We start from the raw sequence: 17,749 nt of genomic DNA, 5'->3' as shown, positions 1-17,749 counted from the left end.
GCACTCTGCAGTGTTGAGTGGAGTTCTCTTTCCTATACTACTAGAGCACTCTGCAGTGTTGAGTGGAGTTCTCTTCCCTATACTGCTAGAGCACTCTGCAATGTTGAGTGGAGTTCTCTTTCCTATACTGCTAGAGCACTCTGCAGTGTTGAGTGGAGTTCTCTTTCCTATACCACTAGAGCACTCTGCAGTGTTGAGTGGAGTTCTCTTTCCTATACTACTAGAGCACTCTGCAGTGCTGAGTGGAGTTCTCTTTCCTATACCACTAGAGAGCTCTGCAGTGTTGAGTGGAGTTCTCTTTCCTATACCACTAGAGCACTCTGCAGTGTTGAGTGGAGTTCTCTTTCCTTTACCACTAGAGCACTCTGCAGTGCTGAGTGGAGTTCTCTTTCCTTTACCACTAGAGCACTCTGCAGTGTTGAGTGGAGTTCTCTTTCCTATACCACTAGAGCACTCTGCAGTGTTGAGTGGAGTTCTCTTTCCTATACTACTAGAGCACTCTGCTGTGCTGAGTGGAGTTCTCTTTCCTATACCACTAGAGAGCTCTGTAGTGTTGAGTGGAGTTCTCTTTCCTATACTACTAGAGCACTCTGCAATTTAAAGGAGGGGGGGGGGGACTTTTTATTTGACATGCAGTGTTGAAGAAAGCAAACTACAAGAAAACAATCTGAGAAATAAAACAACAAAAAGGTACTGTGATTTGCTTTACCCAGGAGAGCTCAGCTTCTATAAGGCCTCCTCCTCCCACTAGTGGCTCAAGCAGGTTACTGCATCCTATTCAGAGAATGCTGCTATAAAATCCCTCCTGTATCTTCCCGCAGCCAATCCCTGCTTTCCCAGACCCACAAGGCACCACCCCTTGGACTCAGAGCCTCCTTGTAAATAGAGCTGGGAGTGAGGGAATGAGCAAAACAGGGGCTGAGATACAAGGCAAGCAAGCCAGCAGAGAGAGTGAATGGCATCAACTGAACACACAGGAGTCACAGAGAAACTGCAGCCAGCAGCAGAAACACAAATCAATGCCAGTATTAAGGAGCAGGAGGATTTGTAAAGAGAGAGGGGCAGTCTGCCCATGTTTGTGATCACTGAGTGAGCTAATGCACCAGGAGAGGTGCGTATTTCTCAGGAATGGGGATGGGGGGTGGGGGTAAAACCCAGGACTTTACCTGCCTGTACTACAGCTTGGACAATCCCTCTCACACACTCAAGCTGAACTGCGGCTGCTGTTGTGAACCTCCTGAGGATCAACTCTGCGTCTCATTAGCACTGGTCTGTCCGGCAGCCAAGACCGGATTCTCAAGCCCTGATCTACTTTAGAGAGTGTGTGTGTGTGTGTGGAAAAGAAGGGGGGGTGGACTTTTTTTTTTGCCTTGCATTTCTGCGGTAGCTGGCTCTGTTTGCAATACCAAAAACCCTCCGCAAGAAAGGCTTTTAAAAACGTGCTTTTTCTGTTCTGAAAGATACCGGCATTGCTCCCAAGCTACCTTCCTTTGATCTTCCTCTATCGATAGCCCTGGCATGCTGGAAGGGTAAGGAAGCACTTTCTCTTTTCTTCATTGAAATTGCATATGGATTTCTGAGGAATTTAAACCATGCTTTAAAAGTTCAAAGCTCCGGTGATGTGAGAGTTTAGGCATTGAAAGACTCAAAACAACAGAACTGTGGATTATGGTACAGTTCTACGCAGTAGCCTCTGAGCTAAAGGGTTTTCTAACGACAATTGCGAAACAGACCAACCAACTTATACCTGGGTCTTAAATTAGAAGAAGCAGTGATGGGACTGTGCTCAACTGTATTGTGGCAAACTCGCATTTGACTTTTTTTTCTGAAGCCTTGTGTGTAAATTCTTGCTGCTTAATCTGATTCCAAAGTACAGGAAACACCTTCATAGCCACAAACTCATTCTAGAAGAACAAAAAATAATTATTAGGATTCCCATTTACTGTACTTGACCCACCAGCTTCAAGGTTTATTGTCTAATACCCGTCTCCAAAAACTACAGGATCTTGTACAAGAACTGCTACTGGACATATCCCCAGTCTAGACTACAAGCACTTCTCTCTGTTTATCATATTAATCTGGGACTCATCTGGCACTACACAAGACCAGGTCTCAAATGCCTGGGGTACTGCTGAAGGTACAATGAGTAGTCTTGCAAGGCTTCTGGTGGTGGGCTTGCTTCTGATGCAGAAGGAAGTGGAAGGAGACTTTTCAAACCCCCATGGCTGCCCTTCTTCCTGCATCTGTGCCTCAGACATCCTGAGTTGCGTCAACCACAAACTGCACCAGCTGCCTGCAGTGCTACCCCACTCGGCGACCACTCTGGATCTCAGCCATAACGTCCTGGCCCAACTGGGCAACGGGGGCTTCTCTGGGCTACCCCGGCTCCGGACCTTGCGTCTGGCCCACAACCAACTTCAGCAAATCTCAGAGGGGGCTTTCTGGAATGCCAGCAGCCTGCGTCACCTGGACCTCTCCTTCAACAAGCTGGAAGTGGTGGAGCAGCACTACTTCCAGGAGCTGGTTAACCTAGAAGTGCTCCTGCTCTTCAAGAACAGCATCTCCCGGGTTGACAGCCAGGCACTAGCAGGGCTGGGCAACTTGCACAAGGTCTACTTCAGCTTGAACCTCCTAACCAACTTCCCTTTCTTCTCCATCCAGGAGCCCAGCCACCCCCTCCTCAACACCTTGGACATCTCCTCCAATCGCCTGCGCACACTGCCCATCGAGAAGGTGAAAGCCCTGCCAGCTAATGTCAGGAATGGCCTGTACCTCCACAACAACCCGTTGACGTGTGAGTGCAGCCTCTATAAAATGTTCCTGCACTGGGAGAAGCTGGGCTTTGCGTCCGTGCACGACTTCCGGGAGGAGCACACTTGCTTGGTATACGGGGAGCCCAGAGCCCAGGTCCGATTCTTCCGTCACGTCCGCATCTTTGAGAACTGCACCTTCGGGCCTCAGACGGAGGCCCCCGAAGACAGTCTGAAGGCGTTTGTGGGCGAGCCGCTGCTTTTCGGCTGCAATGCCTCTTTCAATCGAGCGCACACCACGTATGTCTGGATAACCCCACACCAGGAGTTCATTGCCCCGCCAGGCAACGCCAACAAGACCCTGAGGATGTACAACAACGGCAGCTTGGAGATCAAGGAGGCCCAGATAGAGGATTCAGGGGTTTACGTCTGCATCGCCCTCAACCACCGGCTGCTGCTCAATGAAACCCGCGAGGTGAACGTCACGGTGTTGACGCGGCGCTATGAGGAGGAGTCCTTCAACACGGGCCTGACTACCCTCTTCGGGTGCTTGGTGACTTTGGTGCTGATCCTCATGTACCTCTTCCTGACCCCCTGCCGCTGCTGGTGCCGCAAGCAGCCCACTCCCAGCCCTGCTAACGAGTGCAGCGCCCAGTCTTCCATCCTGACCACCACCCCTCCAGCCACCACCGAGGGCCCCGGACGCAAGGCGAGCACCACCAAGCATGTGGTCTTCCTGGAGCCCATCAAGGAGGTGCAGAACGGCCGGCTCAGGATGGTGCTGGGGCGAGACCACCCCAAAATCCAGCAGCTCAAGTCCGACACTGATTCCATCACCTCAGTGTTATCCGACGCACCCATAGTGCCCTAGTTGGAAGAAGGTGGAAGTATCTCCTATTCCGGATCTAGGAAGGTCTACAGACTAAACACCCTCAAACACAAGTCTCCTCCTTCTCAAATGTCTTAAATCGGATTTGCTATTGACAGGAGTGGGTCTAGACTCATTAAGTTGCACAAATAGTTGTGTGAATTGGAACATTGCAGCACTTATTTTTGGACCCGATGTGGGAGAATACATCAGGCTCATCCATATCATATACTTAAACCGATAGAATACCATTGCTACTAATCTTAGCCTTTGTCAGATTTTGATAGCCATGGACTCATCTATGGACGAGTCAGTGACGTAGTAATCCACGCTCAAAAACTGCTTACTTTTCTGTTTCAGAGTCCCTGATGAACTCCCGTTGTGAACCTGCTTTCTCAACCTGCTTTACCTCTTGGCAACTTTTCAGGGGCTAACTTTTGAACTGAACGACTTTCAGTGCGAGAAGCAGGCTCAAAAGATAAAAACAGTCTGCTGTCAGCTTCACAGTCTCAGCCTGGGGTTGTTACCACAGAGAAACCAATTGCAGAACATACAACAATGCGACGAGTTGATGCTGATATTGTGTTGCCAGGATTCTTGCTTTTACAAACAGAGTTACTGAGAGAGACTGAACAAACAACAAGGCTTGACATGAAGGAACACTATAGCTTTCTTCTTTGTTTTTAAACTCTAATAAACCTGCTTGACCCTTAAGGTAACTGTGTGTGTTTTTTTTCTTTTGTAATATTGTTGCTGTGTGCTTTTTGTACCTGAGTTTTTGGTCTATGCATGTGTTCTAGTTTGTATGGTTCTGTGTGTGTTCATGCATCTGTGTCAAACACACGCTTTATTTCTGATCCACCTGCAGCAGTAGTCTGTGTTATTCAAGATACCACCTGCTTTGCATTTCTGACCTCTTTTGTGTGGTTACAGGTTCCCATTCGGTATGCCTGGGATACACACAAACAGAAGAGAAGGCTGGTGTTACTTCAGAGCTAAGATATGAAAACTAACTAGTGGGGTCAGGGTATCTAGGTTCAAAAGAGTTCTTCTGTAGTGCTTTACCTTGACCTTTCTGGAGGGAGTTGTAGAGACAGCAAGTGGGAATATGTTCAGCACTACCTTGCATATTTCTTACAGCTGGTATTCTTAAAGATATAATTGATTTCTATGAAAGATTGAATTAAAAGATTGTTAGGGGGTACAAAAAACTGTGAAAACATTTTCCAGATGGAATAGAGGTGATTAAAGTAAAATACATTTTAAATCTGTGAAAATGCAGATCTATTTTTTATCGGCTGATCATTTGAAAAGGTTTTTAGTAGATTATAATTGATTAAACACAAAAGTTTGCAATAAAAAAGTAACAACCACCACCAATATAAAATAATATTAAAGTATGTAGCTTTGTCAGATTTCATCAAAGATCAAGAATCAATACGATATATGTGAAACTTGAATTACTGCTTCAAAAGAAACACAACAGACATCCCCTGCTGTTGCTGTAAAGAAAGAGATCTGTACAATGAAAACGTAACTCAGCATAACAGTTATCAGCAGTATATCCACATAGAAAAACTGACATGCAGACAGACAGGTGCCTCCATATGAACCCAGGTTCCAATACTCAGACACTGTGCTAAAGAATGTCCAACTTGAATCAGAATCGAATTAACGCTTTTCTGGATGTATTAAAAAGTGTGGACAGACAGACAGACAGACAGACAGACAGACAGACAGACAGACAGGCAGACGGACAGGCAGACGGACGGACAGACAGGCAGACGGACAGGCAGACGGACAGACGGACAGGCAGACAGACAGATAGGCAGACAGAGGACCTCTTTTTCTACTTTTCTTCCTGTCATGAGGTATAGGCATCCCCAGAGGATGATAAGAAGAATAATACAACAATTGTCGAATAACCTTTTCATAAATATATCTCATCTTGCATTCATTCAAACCCAACAAAGACTGTCTGGGCGAATCACACTGTTCCAAATTACTTACAGATTCAGGAAAGTAAGGAAAGTCATTCTCTGATTCCAGCTGTTTAACGAAGGGTTAAACAAACATACTCTGCTTTCCACACATTGTATTTGTTTTATATAAAGAATACTCCATGAGCTTGACTCATTGTTATTCAGTCATCCTCATTCCTGGAACTATTACAGCACTTCTCAAACATGCATGAAGTATTCTCTAGAAGCAGAATACATGTGTGTTCATTCTACAATACAACACAGCATCTCTCAAGCACCATCTGTGAGGTGACTCCTGGCTGCTGAATCCCATGCTCTCTGTCCCTGCTACTGTGCACTGAGAACACTGTACAGAAGCTCACTCTCTCAGCATGGGCTTATAAGGCAGCATCCTCCTGAAGATCAACTGCCTGATAAAATTCATTTTTCATATACAAATATTCTCGGTCTATTCATATTATATAAACAGTGAGAGTTCATAATCATTCAAATACAGCCAACTTTATAAAACTCCAAGAAGCGGTGCACGTCAGCCTCCTGTGTGTATCTATAAAACAACAGGAAGGGGCCCATTATAATCATTTAAAACAGCAGTATTGTGATCTGCCACCAATCAGTGACATCAATTAAAAAGAACAGCATTCATTAATACTTTTTTTTTTTTTTAAAGAAAACATTTTCATTATATATATATATATATATATATATAATCTCCCCTTTCTGGTCCAAAAATGGAAGAAAGCATTTAATATTGCATTTAGTGGTGCTGTTGTAAATCTGTGTGCAACTGAGTAAAACTGTTGATTTTACCAGCTGTCAAAACCATGTGGGAGAGTCAGGGTTTGAAATGAGTTATCAGAAAAGGGAGGGACTCTTTTCCTCCTCTCAGATTTGAGTGATTTGATTGTGGACAAACAATAAATACAGTGTATGTCATGGTGTTGATGAAGAATCATTTGGATTCTTTGAAACTTCACTTGACAAAGTTTTGAGATCAATCAGCTACTAGGAACCAGACAAGCTTAGATAGGCCAAATGGCTTCCTTTTGTTGGAAAATGCTCTTATCATCTCATGAATTGTACATTTTCAGTTCTTTACAGCCCTCTAAGAGCCTATTGCCACCGTAGCTCACTCTGTTAGAGTACATGATCATTAGAGAACAGAAGTGGCTAAAGCAGCTCAATGCAGAACACACACACAAACGGAAAGTTCAGTTAATCAATGAAAATGTGAAAATACAGGAACCCTGGACATGAATACTTTTCTTTTTTAAATGCCCGTTTTATATTTCTAGAATACAAACTCAAGCGCCTTTGAAAATCAAAACCGCATGAAGGTGTTTCAACTTTTCAAGGAAACAGTTTATAATGCAAATGAACAGACCGCTACTGAAGCAGCGTCTGAGGACTGCTGTTAACAATTTACTCAGCTTTGAGTAAACTCAGCTTTTTCCATTTTGTTTGTAAGGCTAATAATCCTGCTACTAAAATATACATATTGTTATACAGATACATATTATTTGTGTAAATATATTGTGACCCACATATGATTCTATGCATATGTTCTCACACATGCATTCCTGATATATACTGTAAGGTGGGCTCTACAGCATGTCCCAGTAGGGTCTCCAATATGCTGCTGCTCAGGTTGGTGCGCTCAGCCCTGCTCCCTTAATTATCAGCAGCATGACCCTTCTGACAGGGCTGCTGAAGTGGGGTTTCTGTCGGCCATGAATCTGCCTCGTTGGCACCATGTGGCAACCCTTTTGTTTTGAACCAAGGACATCATACTGGCTTAAAAACATCCATCTTGGAAAAAAAAGCGTGTTCAGACTGTGTGCACTTCAATAAATCTGTAAACTGTGGACTATAGGAGGCGCCTGCAGACTGAGCAATCATACACTGCGCTTTCACAGCTCTAGTAATAAAGAAAGTGCCTTCAGACTAAAATAGAATTGTTTACTGCATTAGTACATGCTGTGCACAGCATAAACAGGCCTGGTTTACAGCCCAGTTCGTTTGCTCCGAAAGTAGTTTCAGCTGTACGCTTTAAAAAGTTTTATAGGTTGCTTTTAGAGTGTCTAAAAGTGAAAAATGACCCTGTTTCTGACTAACCCTTAAACACCTTACATCTGCACACAACTGCTACTTCACCTCATTAAAAAGGTTACAACCTGAGGTAGAGTATAGAACATAATGTTTAATTCATGCTGAAAATTATACCTGTAAAGCAGATGATATATTAATATATAGATCACCCTACATTTTGTTGCAAGCTATAAAAATTGATTTGCCATCGCTCTTACCACAAATTAGTATTGATCTAGTATTAGACTAGATCACTTGTAATATTTGATTTATTAAAGCATTTTATTTTAGCATTATACAATATTAAAACATTAGCCTAATCTACCTCTTGCCATTTAATTCGTTCAGTTTTGTTTTTCTTTTCAAAACGCATTGCAATCAAAATGTAGAAAATAAACCAAACTATCCTCTTTACCTATTAACCTTTTCTTAAGATGTGAAACATAACATGGGAATGCAATAAAGCTCAGGGCCATAGTAAATTAATTGCTAAGAGTGAAACAGACTGTGTACTGCAATGTGTACTTCATAATCTAAATATAATAATCATATATACACATGTTCTGAACAAAAAGCATGCAGGGATCCAGAGTGAGTGCCGTACCCCTGCCAGAGACAATGATAAATACAGCAGGGATCCAGAGTGAGTGCCATACCCCTGCCAGAGACAATGATAAATACAGCAGGGATCCAGAGTGAGTGCCATACCCCTGCCAGAGACAATGATAAATACAGCAGGGATCCAGAGTGAGTGCCGTACCCCTGCCAGAGACAATGATAAATACAGCAGGGATCCAGAGTGAGTGCCGTACCCCTGCCAGAGACAATGATAAATACAGCAGGGATCCAGAGTGAGTGCCGTACCCCTGCCAGAGACAATGATAAATACAGCAGGGATCCAGAGCGAGTGCCGTACCCCTGCCAGAGACAATGATAAATACATCAGGAATCCAGAGTGAGTGCCGTACCCCTGCCAGAGACAATGATAAATACAGCAGGGATCCAGAGCGAGTGCCGTACCTCTGCCAGAGACAATGATAAATACAGCAGGGATCCAGAGCGAGTGCCGTACCTCTGCCAGAGGCAATGATAAATACAGCAGGGATCCAGAGCGAGTGCCGTACCCCTGCCAGAGACAATGATAAATACAGCAGGGATCCAGAGCGAGTGCCGTACCCCTGCCAGAGACAATGATAAATACAGCAGGGATCCAGAGTGAGTGCCGTACCTCTGCCAGAGACAATGATAAATACAGCAGGGATCCAGAGCGAGTGCCGTACCTCTGCCAGAGGCAATGATAAATACAGCAGGGATCCAGAGCGAGTGCCGTACCCCTGCCAGAGACAATGATAAATACAGCAGGGATCCAGAGCGAGTGCCGTACCCCTGCCAGAGACAATGATAAATACAGCAGGGATCCAGAGCGAGTGCCGTACCCCTGCCAGAGACAATGATAAATACAGCAGGGATCCAGAGCGAGTGCCGTACTCCTGCCAGAAACAATGATAAATACAGCAAGGATCCAGAGTGAGTGCCATACCCCTGCCAGAGACAATGATAAATACAGCAGGGATCCAGAGTGAGTGCCGTACCCCTGCCAGAGACAATGATAAATACAGCAGGGATCCAGGGTGAGTGCCGTACCCCTGCCAGAAATAATGATAAATACAGCAGGGATCCAGAGCGAGTGCCGTACCTCTGCCAGAGACAATGATAAATACAGCAGGGATCCAGAGCGAGTGCCGTACCCCTGCCAGAGACAATGATAAATACAGCAGGGATCCAGAGCGAGTGCCGTACCCCTGCCAGAGCAATGATAAATACAGCAGGGATCCAGAGTGAGTGCCGTACCCCTGCCAGAGACAAAGCCAGGGAGATTTACAATGAATAACAGGAACACAATTATGAACTTGCTTGAAACTGGCTGATTTTCCAATAGAAATACACAGCTTCTCTGTCATTTCTATTTCACAAATACAGTTTTTTTGAGGGGATTTAATATAATCTGTAGTCCAACGTGCAGATTATATTAACGAGCTGAGGGACAGTGAAAAAGATTCCCTCTGAAAAGTTATAATACTGCAGTCAGGAGCCGTAGTTACAAGACTGTGTTACTGGTGTTCCACATTATAAAGAGACATAGGAGCCATGACCATGCTGTCTAGAACGGGCTCTGCAGAATAAACAGGGAGCAACTCAGAGACTAAGACTGGGGCATATAAACAACCCAAAAGCCAATGTTCATGTAAACAAGACACATTGTGGACAGAGGGCTGGTCGATGTAAGAGTCGTTACCAGGACAGAAATCCCATTTCCTTCAAGCGTTGGAGGGGTGTGGGGGTGGATGTATATAAAAAAGAAAGTGGCCTGGGCTTTGATTTACATGCAGTTTCATTTCTCTTGTTCTTCACAGATTAAGGACAGGGATACTGAACGGATTACCACTCATCTCTTATGAACAAGGAATTAAAATCTCAGGAAATCCGCTTGCAATGCCAAGCATTACTTATGTCTAGAGGCATTATTCACAGGAAGCCACTCAATGTCTGCATTGGGTTAACTGAACAGCTTTGTACAAGCCCTGCCTAAAAGAAGATTGCCTTCTACAGTACGACAGCCACGATCATACTTGACCGAGAGGATCACAGAATACACCCACAATCATGCTTGACCGATCACAGAATACAGCCGTGCATGGCTGTCTATCATCTGCAAAGTGAAAAGTAACATGCTCTCTATATACCAAAGCAAATCTGAATCTGTCTTTTCAAAGGGTTTAGGAAACATTAGCAATTGAAGTAATTTCCAATCTCCATAATTTTGAAGCTCTCAGACATTGCCATTGTTCTGTTAAAAGGGCTATCTTTAGAAAAAGTTCCTGTAGCGTTGTCATTGATCAGTCTTTGCACCCATGCCTAGGCTTCCAATTGCACACACGGGTTGTGATGAAAGCTAAAAGCAAACTGTTCGCTGCAGTCTGGCAGAGGGTTATGTCATTTCATTTCGCAGAGTACACCTTGAATTTGGCAGGCTGGCTTTTTAAAGATGTATTTATTTATACTGGAGAGTACATCGAGATGGTGCAGCAGCAAATAAATAATGAACAAATATTTACAGCCTGGCAGAAAAACTGGAACTGGGTTCCAGTCCTGGAAAATAGCAAGGAAACCCAGGAACTGTTGAGGCATTTTCAAGTTAAATCTGGTATCCTAGTGTTACATTAACGAGCTGGAGCAGACTGATACCCTGCCACCATCCGCTTCACTATCCATAGTGTTATATGTTATAACAAGCATGTCAGTAACATCCAGCCCACACTACGGCTGTACTTTCAAAAACAGATCATTGGTATGTGGAAAAGGTTCATTCACTGAATACGTTTCCACTGCGTGTCACATGGTAACACCGCATGATGTGCGACTGGTCGACAGCAGGTTCTGAGGTTGACTGTCATCTTGCTATGCCAGGGATGCAAATAAGACTCTTATTGCATGGCACGTTCACCCATTCCAGGTTTTACTATGAGCTTGATTAGCCACAGTGTATAGGTAACAAGCTCAGCTGTGTCTTATTAAACTCTTAGTAAAACCAGGAATGGATCAAACTGCTATGCAATGGGAATCTTATCTCCATCCTTGTATTCGACTAGTCAGTGCTACCTCTAAAACTAAAGTTGCTTTGATTTTAAATCAAATAAAATTGGCACATTTTAAACTTTACTATATGAAAGATCTTGCTAATACGCTACATGTTAAAAAAAGTATATATGTATTGTACTAAACCCTGTTTATTTAATGGATATGTTAAACTTGCCACTTTCCAGCTTGTTACTGAGCTTGCAGGAAAAGATCCACCATGAAGACAATACGGAATTACTCTTTAAAAAAATAAGAGACATTGCCCGATTCATGCCATAGACGCAGTGCAGCCTCACAGCAATAAAAAGCAGCTGCTACTGTAAACATGCATGACTTTAGCTTCCTATTTCCTGACATCCTCAATAGTTTATCCTTTTAAGCCAGTCCGGCCAAAGTTTCCCATTCATAATTAATACAACAGTACATAATAAAGGAAAGGGAAAGCAGAGAGTAGTTTGCAAGGTCATCATCAGTAAGATGCTCTGGAAAAGCTACTCTGCTGTGTTCACAAACACCAACAGGGCTGACTTGTACCCACTTTGACAGAGCCGTGCCACCCAGGACAGGAATCCTGTTTGTGGTTTTTAGTCTCAGCATTAGGGGTTATGGATACATATATGGCTGGATTCTAATTTGCACTTATCGATTAAGAATTGTCACAGTTATCTGAAAGAGGCAATAGCTTCAAATTAACTTTTGTTAATTATTTTTATTTTTTTTGTCTTTTCGTGGTGTTTGCAATCATTTCTAGTTGTTCTTGTTGCATTTACTCAAATACTGTTTATTTGTACTTTTTGTTAAGTCTGTGTTCAGGTACTTTCGTATGAGTTCAGGAAATCTTTTAGTTCTAGTTGCCTGCCACTAATATGTAATATAGGCTAGATCAGATGAAGGGACTTTAGATATTAAGAGCCAGAGACATCTAGTTTCCTATTGGTTTTCTGTGTGTGTGTGTGTGTGTGTGTGTGTGTGTGTGTAAGCTATAACACACTCCAGGGTGTACAGTAGTTATAAACCCCACTGGGTGATTTGTGACTCATGAAGCAAAGCCAAGTGCCTCTAACCACCCAGGATGTGCTGTAATTGTATAACTACTGCACAAGCCAGAGTGTGTGACTGCACTTATAGAATTACTTTATGTTCATTTGATAAAAAGAAAACAAAAAAACACTACATTTTCAAATTTCAGTTAGTGTCTTCATACCCTAACTGGGAGAAACTGACCCCAGCATATCCAGCCCCATCATCTTCCTCTCTAATACAGTGCATCATCTCCAGCCCCATCCTCTCCCTCTCTAATACAGTGCATCATCTCCAGCCCCATCCTCTCCCTCTCTAATACAGTGCATCACCTCCGGCCTCATCCTCTCCCTCTCTAATACAGTGCATCATATCCAGCCCCATCATCTTCCTCTCTAATACAGTGCATCATCTCCAGCCCCATCCTCTCCCTCTCTAATACAGTGCATCATCTCCAGCCCCATCCTCTCCCTCTCTAATACAGTGCATCATCTCCAGCCCCATCCTCTCCCTCACTAATACAGTGCATCATCTCCAGCCCCATCCTCTCCCTCTCTAATACAGTGCATCATCTCCAGCCCCATCCTCTCCCTCTCTAATACAGTGCATCATCTCCAGCCCCATCCTCTCCCTCTCTAATACAGTGCATCATCTCCAGCCCCATCCTCACCCTCTCTAATACAGTGCATCATCTCCAGCCCCATCCTCTCCCTCACTAATACAGTGCATCATCTCCAGCCCCATCCTCTTCCTCTCTAATACAGTGCATTATCTCCAGCCCCATCCTCTCCCTCTCTAATACAGTGCATCATATCCAGCCCCATCATCTTCCTCTCTAATACAGTGCATCATCTCCAGCCCCATCCTCTCCCTCTCTAATACAGTGCATCACCTCCGGCCTCATCCTCTCCCTCTCTAATACAGTGCATCATCTCCAGCTCCACCCTCTCCCTCTCTAATACAGTGCATCATCTCCAGCCCCATCCTCTCCCTCTCTAATACAGTGCATCATCTCCAGCCCCATCCTCTTCCTCTCTAATACAGTACATCATCTCCAGCCCCATCCTCTCCCTCTCTAATACAGTGCATCATCTCCAGCCCCATCCTCTCCCTCTCTAATACAGTGCATCATCTCCAGCCCCACCCTCTCCCTCTCTAATACAGTGCATCATCTCCAGCCCCACCCTCTCCCTCTCTAATACAGTGCATCATCTCCAGCTCCACCCTCTCCCTGTAATACAGTGCATCATCTCCAGCCCCATCCTCTTCCTCTCTAATACAGTGCATCATCTCCAGCCCCACCCTCTCCCTCTCTAATACAGTGCATCATCTCCAGCTCCACCCTCTCCCTGTAATACAGTGCATCATCTCCAGCCCCATCCTCTCCCTCACTAATACAGTGCATCATCTCCAGCCCCACCCTCTCCCTCTCTCATACAGTACATCATCTCCAGCCCCATCCTCTCCCTCTCTAATACAGTGCATCATCTCCAGCCCCATCCTCTCCCTCTCTAATACAGTGCATCATCTCCAGCTCCACCCTCTCCCTGTAATACAGTGCATCATCTCCAGCCCCATCCTCTCCCTCTCTAATACAGTGCATCATCTCCAGCCCCATCCTCTCCCTCTCTAATACAGTGCATCATCTCCAGCCCCATCCTCTTCCTCTCTAATACAGTGCATCATCTCCAGCCCCATCCTCTCCCTCTCTAATACAGTGCATCATCTCCAGCTCCACCCTCTCCCTCTCTAATACAGTACATCATCTCCAACCCCACCCTCTCCCTCTCTAATACAGTGCATCATCTCCAGCCCCATCCTCTCCCTCACTAATACAGTGCATCATCTCCAGCCCCATCCTCACCCGCTCTAATACAGTGCATCATCGCCAGCCCCATCCTCTCCCTCTCTAATACAGTGCATCATCTCCAGCCCCATCCTCTCCCTCTCTAATACAGTGCATCACCTCCGGCCTCATCCTCTCCCTCTCTAATACAGTGCTCATCTCCAGCTCCACCCTCTCCCTCTCTACTACAGTACATCATCTCCAGCCCCATCCTCTCCCTCTCTAATACAGTGCATCATCTCCAGCCCCATCCTCTCCCTCTCTCATACAGTACATCATCTCCAGCCCCATCCTCTCCCTCTCTCATACAGTACATCATCTCCAGCCCCATCCTCTCCCTCTCTAATACAGTGCATCACCTCCGGCCTCATCCTCTCCCTCTCTAATACAGTGCATCATCTCCAGCCCCATCCTCTCCCTCTCTAATACAGTGCATCATCTCCAGCCCCATCCTCTCCCTCTCTAATACAGTGCATCATCTCCAGCCCCATCCTCTTCCTCTCTAATACAGTGTTTATTCAATCAGGGTAGTGACCTGGCAGCAGTTGAGGCAGCACAGGAGAGTGTGGGCACAGGATTACCAAGCTTGATTGGTACATTATTTACAGTGAGTTAGTTTAGGGTGAATTTGAATGCCTAGTACACGGCAGTTTCATTCAGGTTTACTCTCTGTCTTAATTTGTTTTTAACCATGTGCAGAGGGTTTGCAGTTCAGCAAAATTGTTATACGTCTAGCTCCACCCAGTGTAATACATTTTACAAAGGAATAAACAATGTACCTTTTTAATCTACTCTGGATTGTTACAGTAACATTATATACAGTGTGTGCCACTTCAAACACAACAATTACAGAAGCGCATGTTTTTATTGCATATAGAAAATCAACATCTATGAAATGAAGCAAATGAACAGTGCAGAGTGTTCCTGCTGTACGCTTTTTTATAAATGACTGTGCAGACTGTTCCTGCTGTACGCTTCATTATAAATTACTGTGCAGAGTGTTCCTGCTGTACGCTTCATTATAAATTACTGTGCAGAGTGTTCCTGCTGTACGCTTTGTTATAAATGACTGTGCAGAGTGTTCCTGCTGTACGCTTCATTATAAATTACTGTGCAGAGTGTTCCTGCTGTACGCTTCATTATAAATTACTGTGCAGAGTGTTCCTGCTGTACGCTTTGTTATAAATGACTGTGCAGAGTGTTGCTGCTGTACGCTTCATTATAAATTACTGTACAGAGTGTTGCTGCTGTACGCTTTGTTATAAATGACTGTGAAGGGTGTTGCTGCTGTACACTTTGTTATAAATGACTGTGAAGGGTGTTCCTGCTGTACACTTTGTTATAAATGACTGTGCAGAGTGTTGCTGCTGTACGCTTTGTTATAAATGACTGTGCAGAGTGTTGCTGCTGTACGCTTTGTTATAAATGACTGTGAAGGGTGTTGCTGCTGTACGCTTTGTTATAAATGACTGTGAAGGGTGTTGCTGCTGTACTTTGTTATAAATGTTAGGATTTATTGCTGCATTTCAGACACATTTGCCACAGTATAAAGAGCTGTTACAGGCCTTTGACATTGTTTTTGTAGAAAGCACTACCTCTAACTGTTGAGAACGTTTGAATTAAGCTGTTTAAGCATTGGAACCCAAAGAAGAGGGCTTTACCGTCCGGTAAGGCTCTCCTCATGCTGTTAAATGCCAGAGCTGAAGGTGAGTACAGCCCTCTTATCAGGGTTTATTGCTACTAGAAAATGGCTGTGTTAAAAAAAGAACTTTCTATGTTTTTCTGTAGTTTTTTTTTCTTTCGTGATTTTATGCAGCACTAGTTTTGGTTGGTAATGTTTTTCTCAATTCCATGAATAATGCAGTTTGCTCAGAATTCCATGTGGTCTGGTAACCTTCAGACTTCAGTATCCTAGCGGTATTTCCAATCGTCTAAATAACATCACAAAATAAATCTTCTGCTTACATGGAGCTGTTCTTCAGTTCAGGTACGTCATGCACAAAAGCTAACGTGGTTTGGGAACGTGGTTTGTTTTCATCTACCTCTTAAAAAATTAAAAACATGGAAATGAATAAAAAGTACTTGTAACTTTTTATTCTTTAATTAGGATTTGCGTGCATGTTCATGTATTTGTGTAAGTTTCAGTATTTAAGTTAGGAGGAATAATAAACAAGACATCTTGAATGTCTTCACAAACTGTAAATAAAGCTTGTTTGGGGTATGTAAATAAACAGTGCAAAGGATGTGAAAAATAACCCTCTCAACAAACCTTATTTACAGTAAAGACCTTGACGAATGTGTCCTAACGTGTGCAGGCACCACAGCCCTCTGCCAGTGTCACTTGTGCAGGGAGATTTAGTACCACAATGTGGTGTCTGGAGGCCTGGCATGTTCCTGTGAGTCACGGCAGCTTGTATTAAAACGCGTAACTTATTGAAACAGTGCCATATTATACCGCATTATCCACAGCCCCGCTTTGCTTTGAAACGTCTCTCAGTGGCCATTTTCACTAAGCGTCTGTGCCAATGACGACAGCCAAGGCATTAAATCAACGCTGGATTTATATTTTTTAAAGAAAAAAAAAACACCCCATGCCATTGCTTCTTGGAAAGAGTTCATAAAGAATTTATATCCTAATGACAGACTTGCACCCCCCCCCCCTCCTCCTCCTCCTCCTCTTCCTCCCACGCAATCCCTCGCTGTGAAGAAACATTTCAATAGAAGCTGAACCACTCAAGAGTAATCAGCTTCTCCACTTCAAACGAACACTGGGAAGGGACAACGCGAGCTGACAGTCTGAGCTGCCACACACCGTCACATCTCTTTACCAAATCAGACACTGTTTTCCAAAATGTCATCATGTTTTTCCCTTATTCAATCAGTTTAACCCCCATTGTGTTGCCTCACTGCCAAACACCCTTTGTAAATCAGGACTGTAGATCAAATGTGACCTCTGCTCCCTATGTCAATCGTTTCACCCACCAAAGCAGAGAATGTTCCCAAGCTACTGAACCCTGGAGTCAAGGGCCCAGCGTGGGAAGTCTCTGCCTGACCAGCAGGGCTCTGAAGCGGAATGATGATGTGACCTAACCCAGCTCCCTGTGGGAATGCAAGGGCTAATAAAGGATTGCTGGTTGTTTTGATGTGCTGCATGAAATTTGCAGCACAGTCTCTTGAACACATTCAATTTTATATATATATAAAATGTTAACATGGATGTACAAGCGTCTTAAACATATACACACTATTTTTAAAGAGCTGTACAGTGAGCTACATTTTGGTTAGCTTTAAAACGATTTTTCTTTACCTTGTAATTCTGATGAAATGCCTGCCGTCTTCTGACAGCTGTGAGTCGGAGCACAGGTGAGTGCAGTGGCAGATAATTGGCTCTGGCAGGTATCCCTGGGGTGCAAGGTCCTGACCAATAGGAGTGTGACACAGCCCTCTTATCGAAGCCAAGTCATTTATTCCTTTTGCAGTCCTCCCTCGTTTCACACAGCAGATGTTACAATGTACCAACTATTTCTTTTGAACTGCTGTGCACCAGTATAAAACA

General features: G+C 44.1%; 2 protein-coding genes across 2 annotated transcripts in view; one reads left to right on the top strand and one right to left on the bottom strand.

Moving 5' to 3' along the window:
- Positions 1–17,749, bottom strand: part of LOC117412228 (E3 ubiquitin-protein ligase RNF123-like) — a 174,431-nt gene that overhangs the window by 61,034 nt on the left and 95,648 nt on the right. The window lies entirely within an intron of this gene.
- LOC117412229 (amphoterin-induced protein 3-like) lies at positions 913–4,332 on the top strand. Its single transcript, XM_034020393.3, has one exon. It carries the CDS (start codon positions 2,143–2,145, stop codon positions 3,619–3,621), a length of 1,479 nt encoding a protein of 492 aa, XP_033876284.1. The 5' UTR covers positions 913–2,142; the 3' UTR covers positions 3,622–4,332.

This window comes from Acipenser ruthenus, chromosome 16 (genome assembly GCF_902713425.1).
Source record: "Acipenser ruthenus chromosome 16, fAciRut3.2 maternal haplotype, whole genome shotgun sequence".
In the NCBI taxonomy this organism is placed as follows: Eukaryota; Metazoa; Chordata; class Actinopteri; order Acipenseriformes; family Acipenseridae; genus Acipenser; species Acipenser ruthenus.
The sequence above is the reverse complement of the archived record's forward strand: the minus strand, read 5'-3'. Positions and strand labels throughout refer to the sequence as shown.

Coding starts and splice junctions, on each gene's coding strand:
- LOC117412229 (XM_034020393.3), top strand. CDS start 2,143: ATGAGTAGTCTTGCAAGGCTTCTGGTGGTGGGCTTGCTTCTGATGCAG.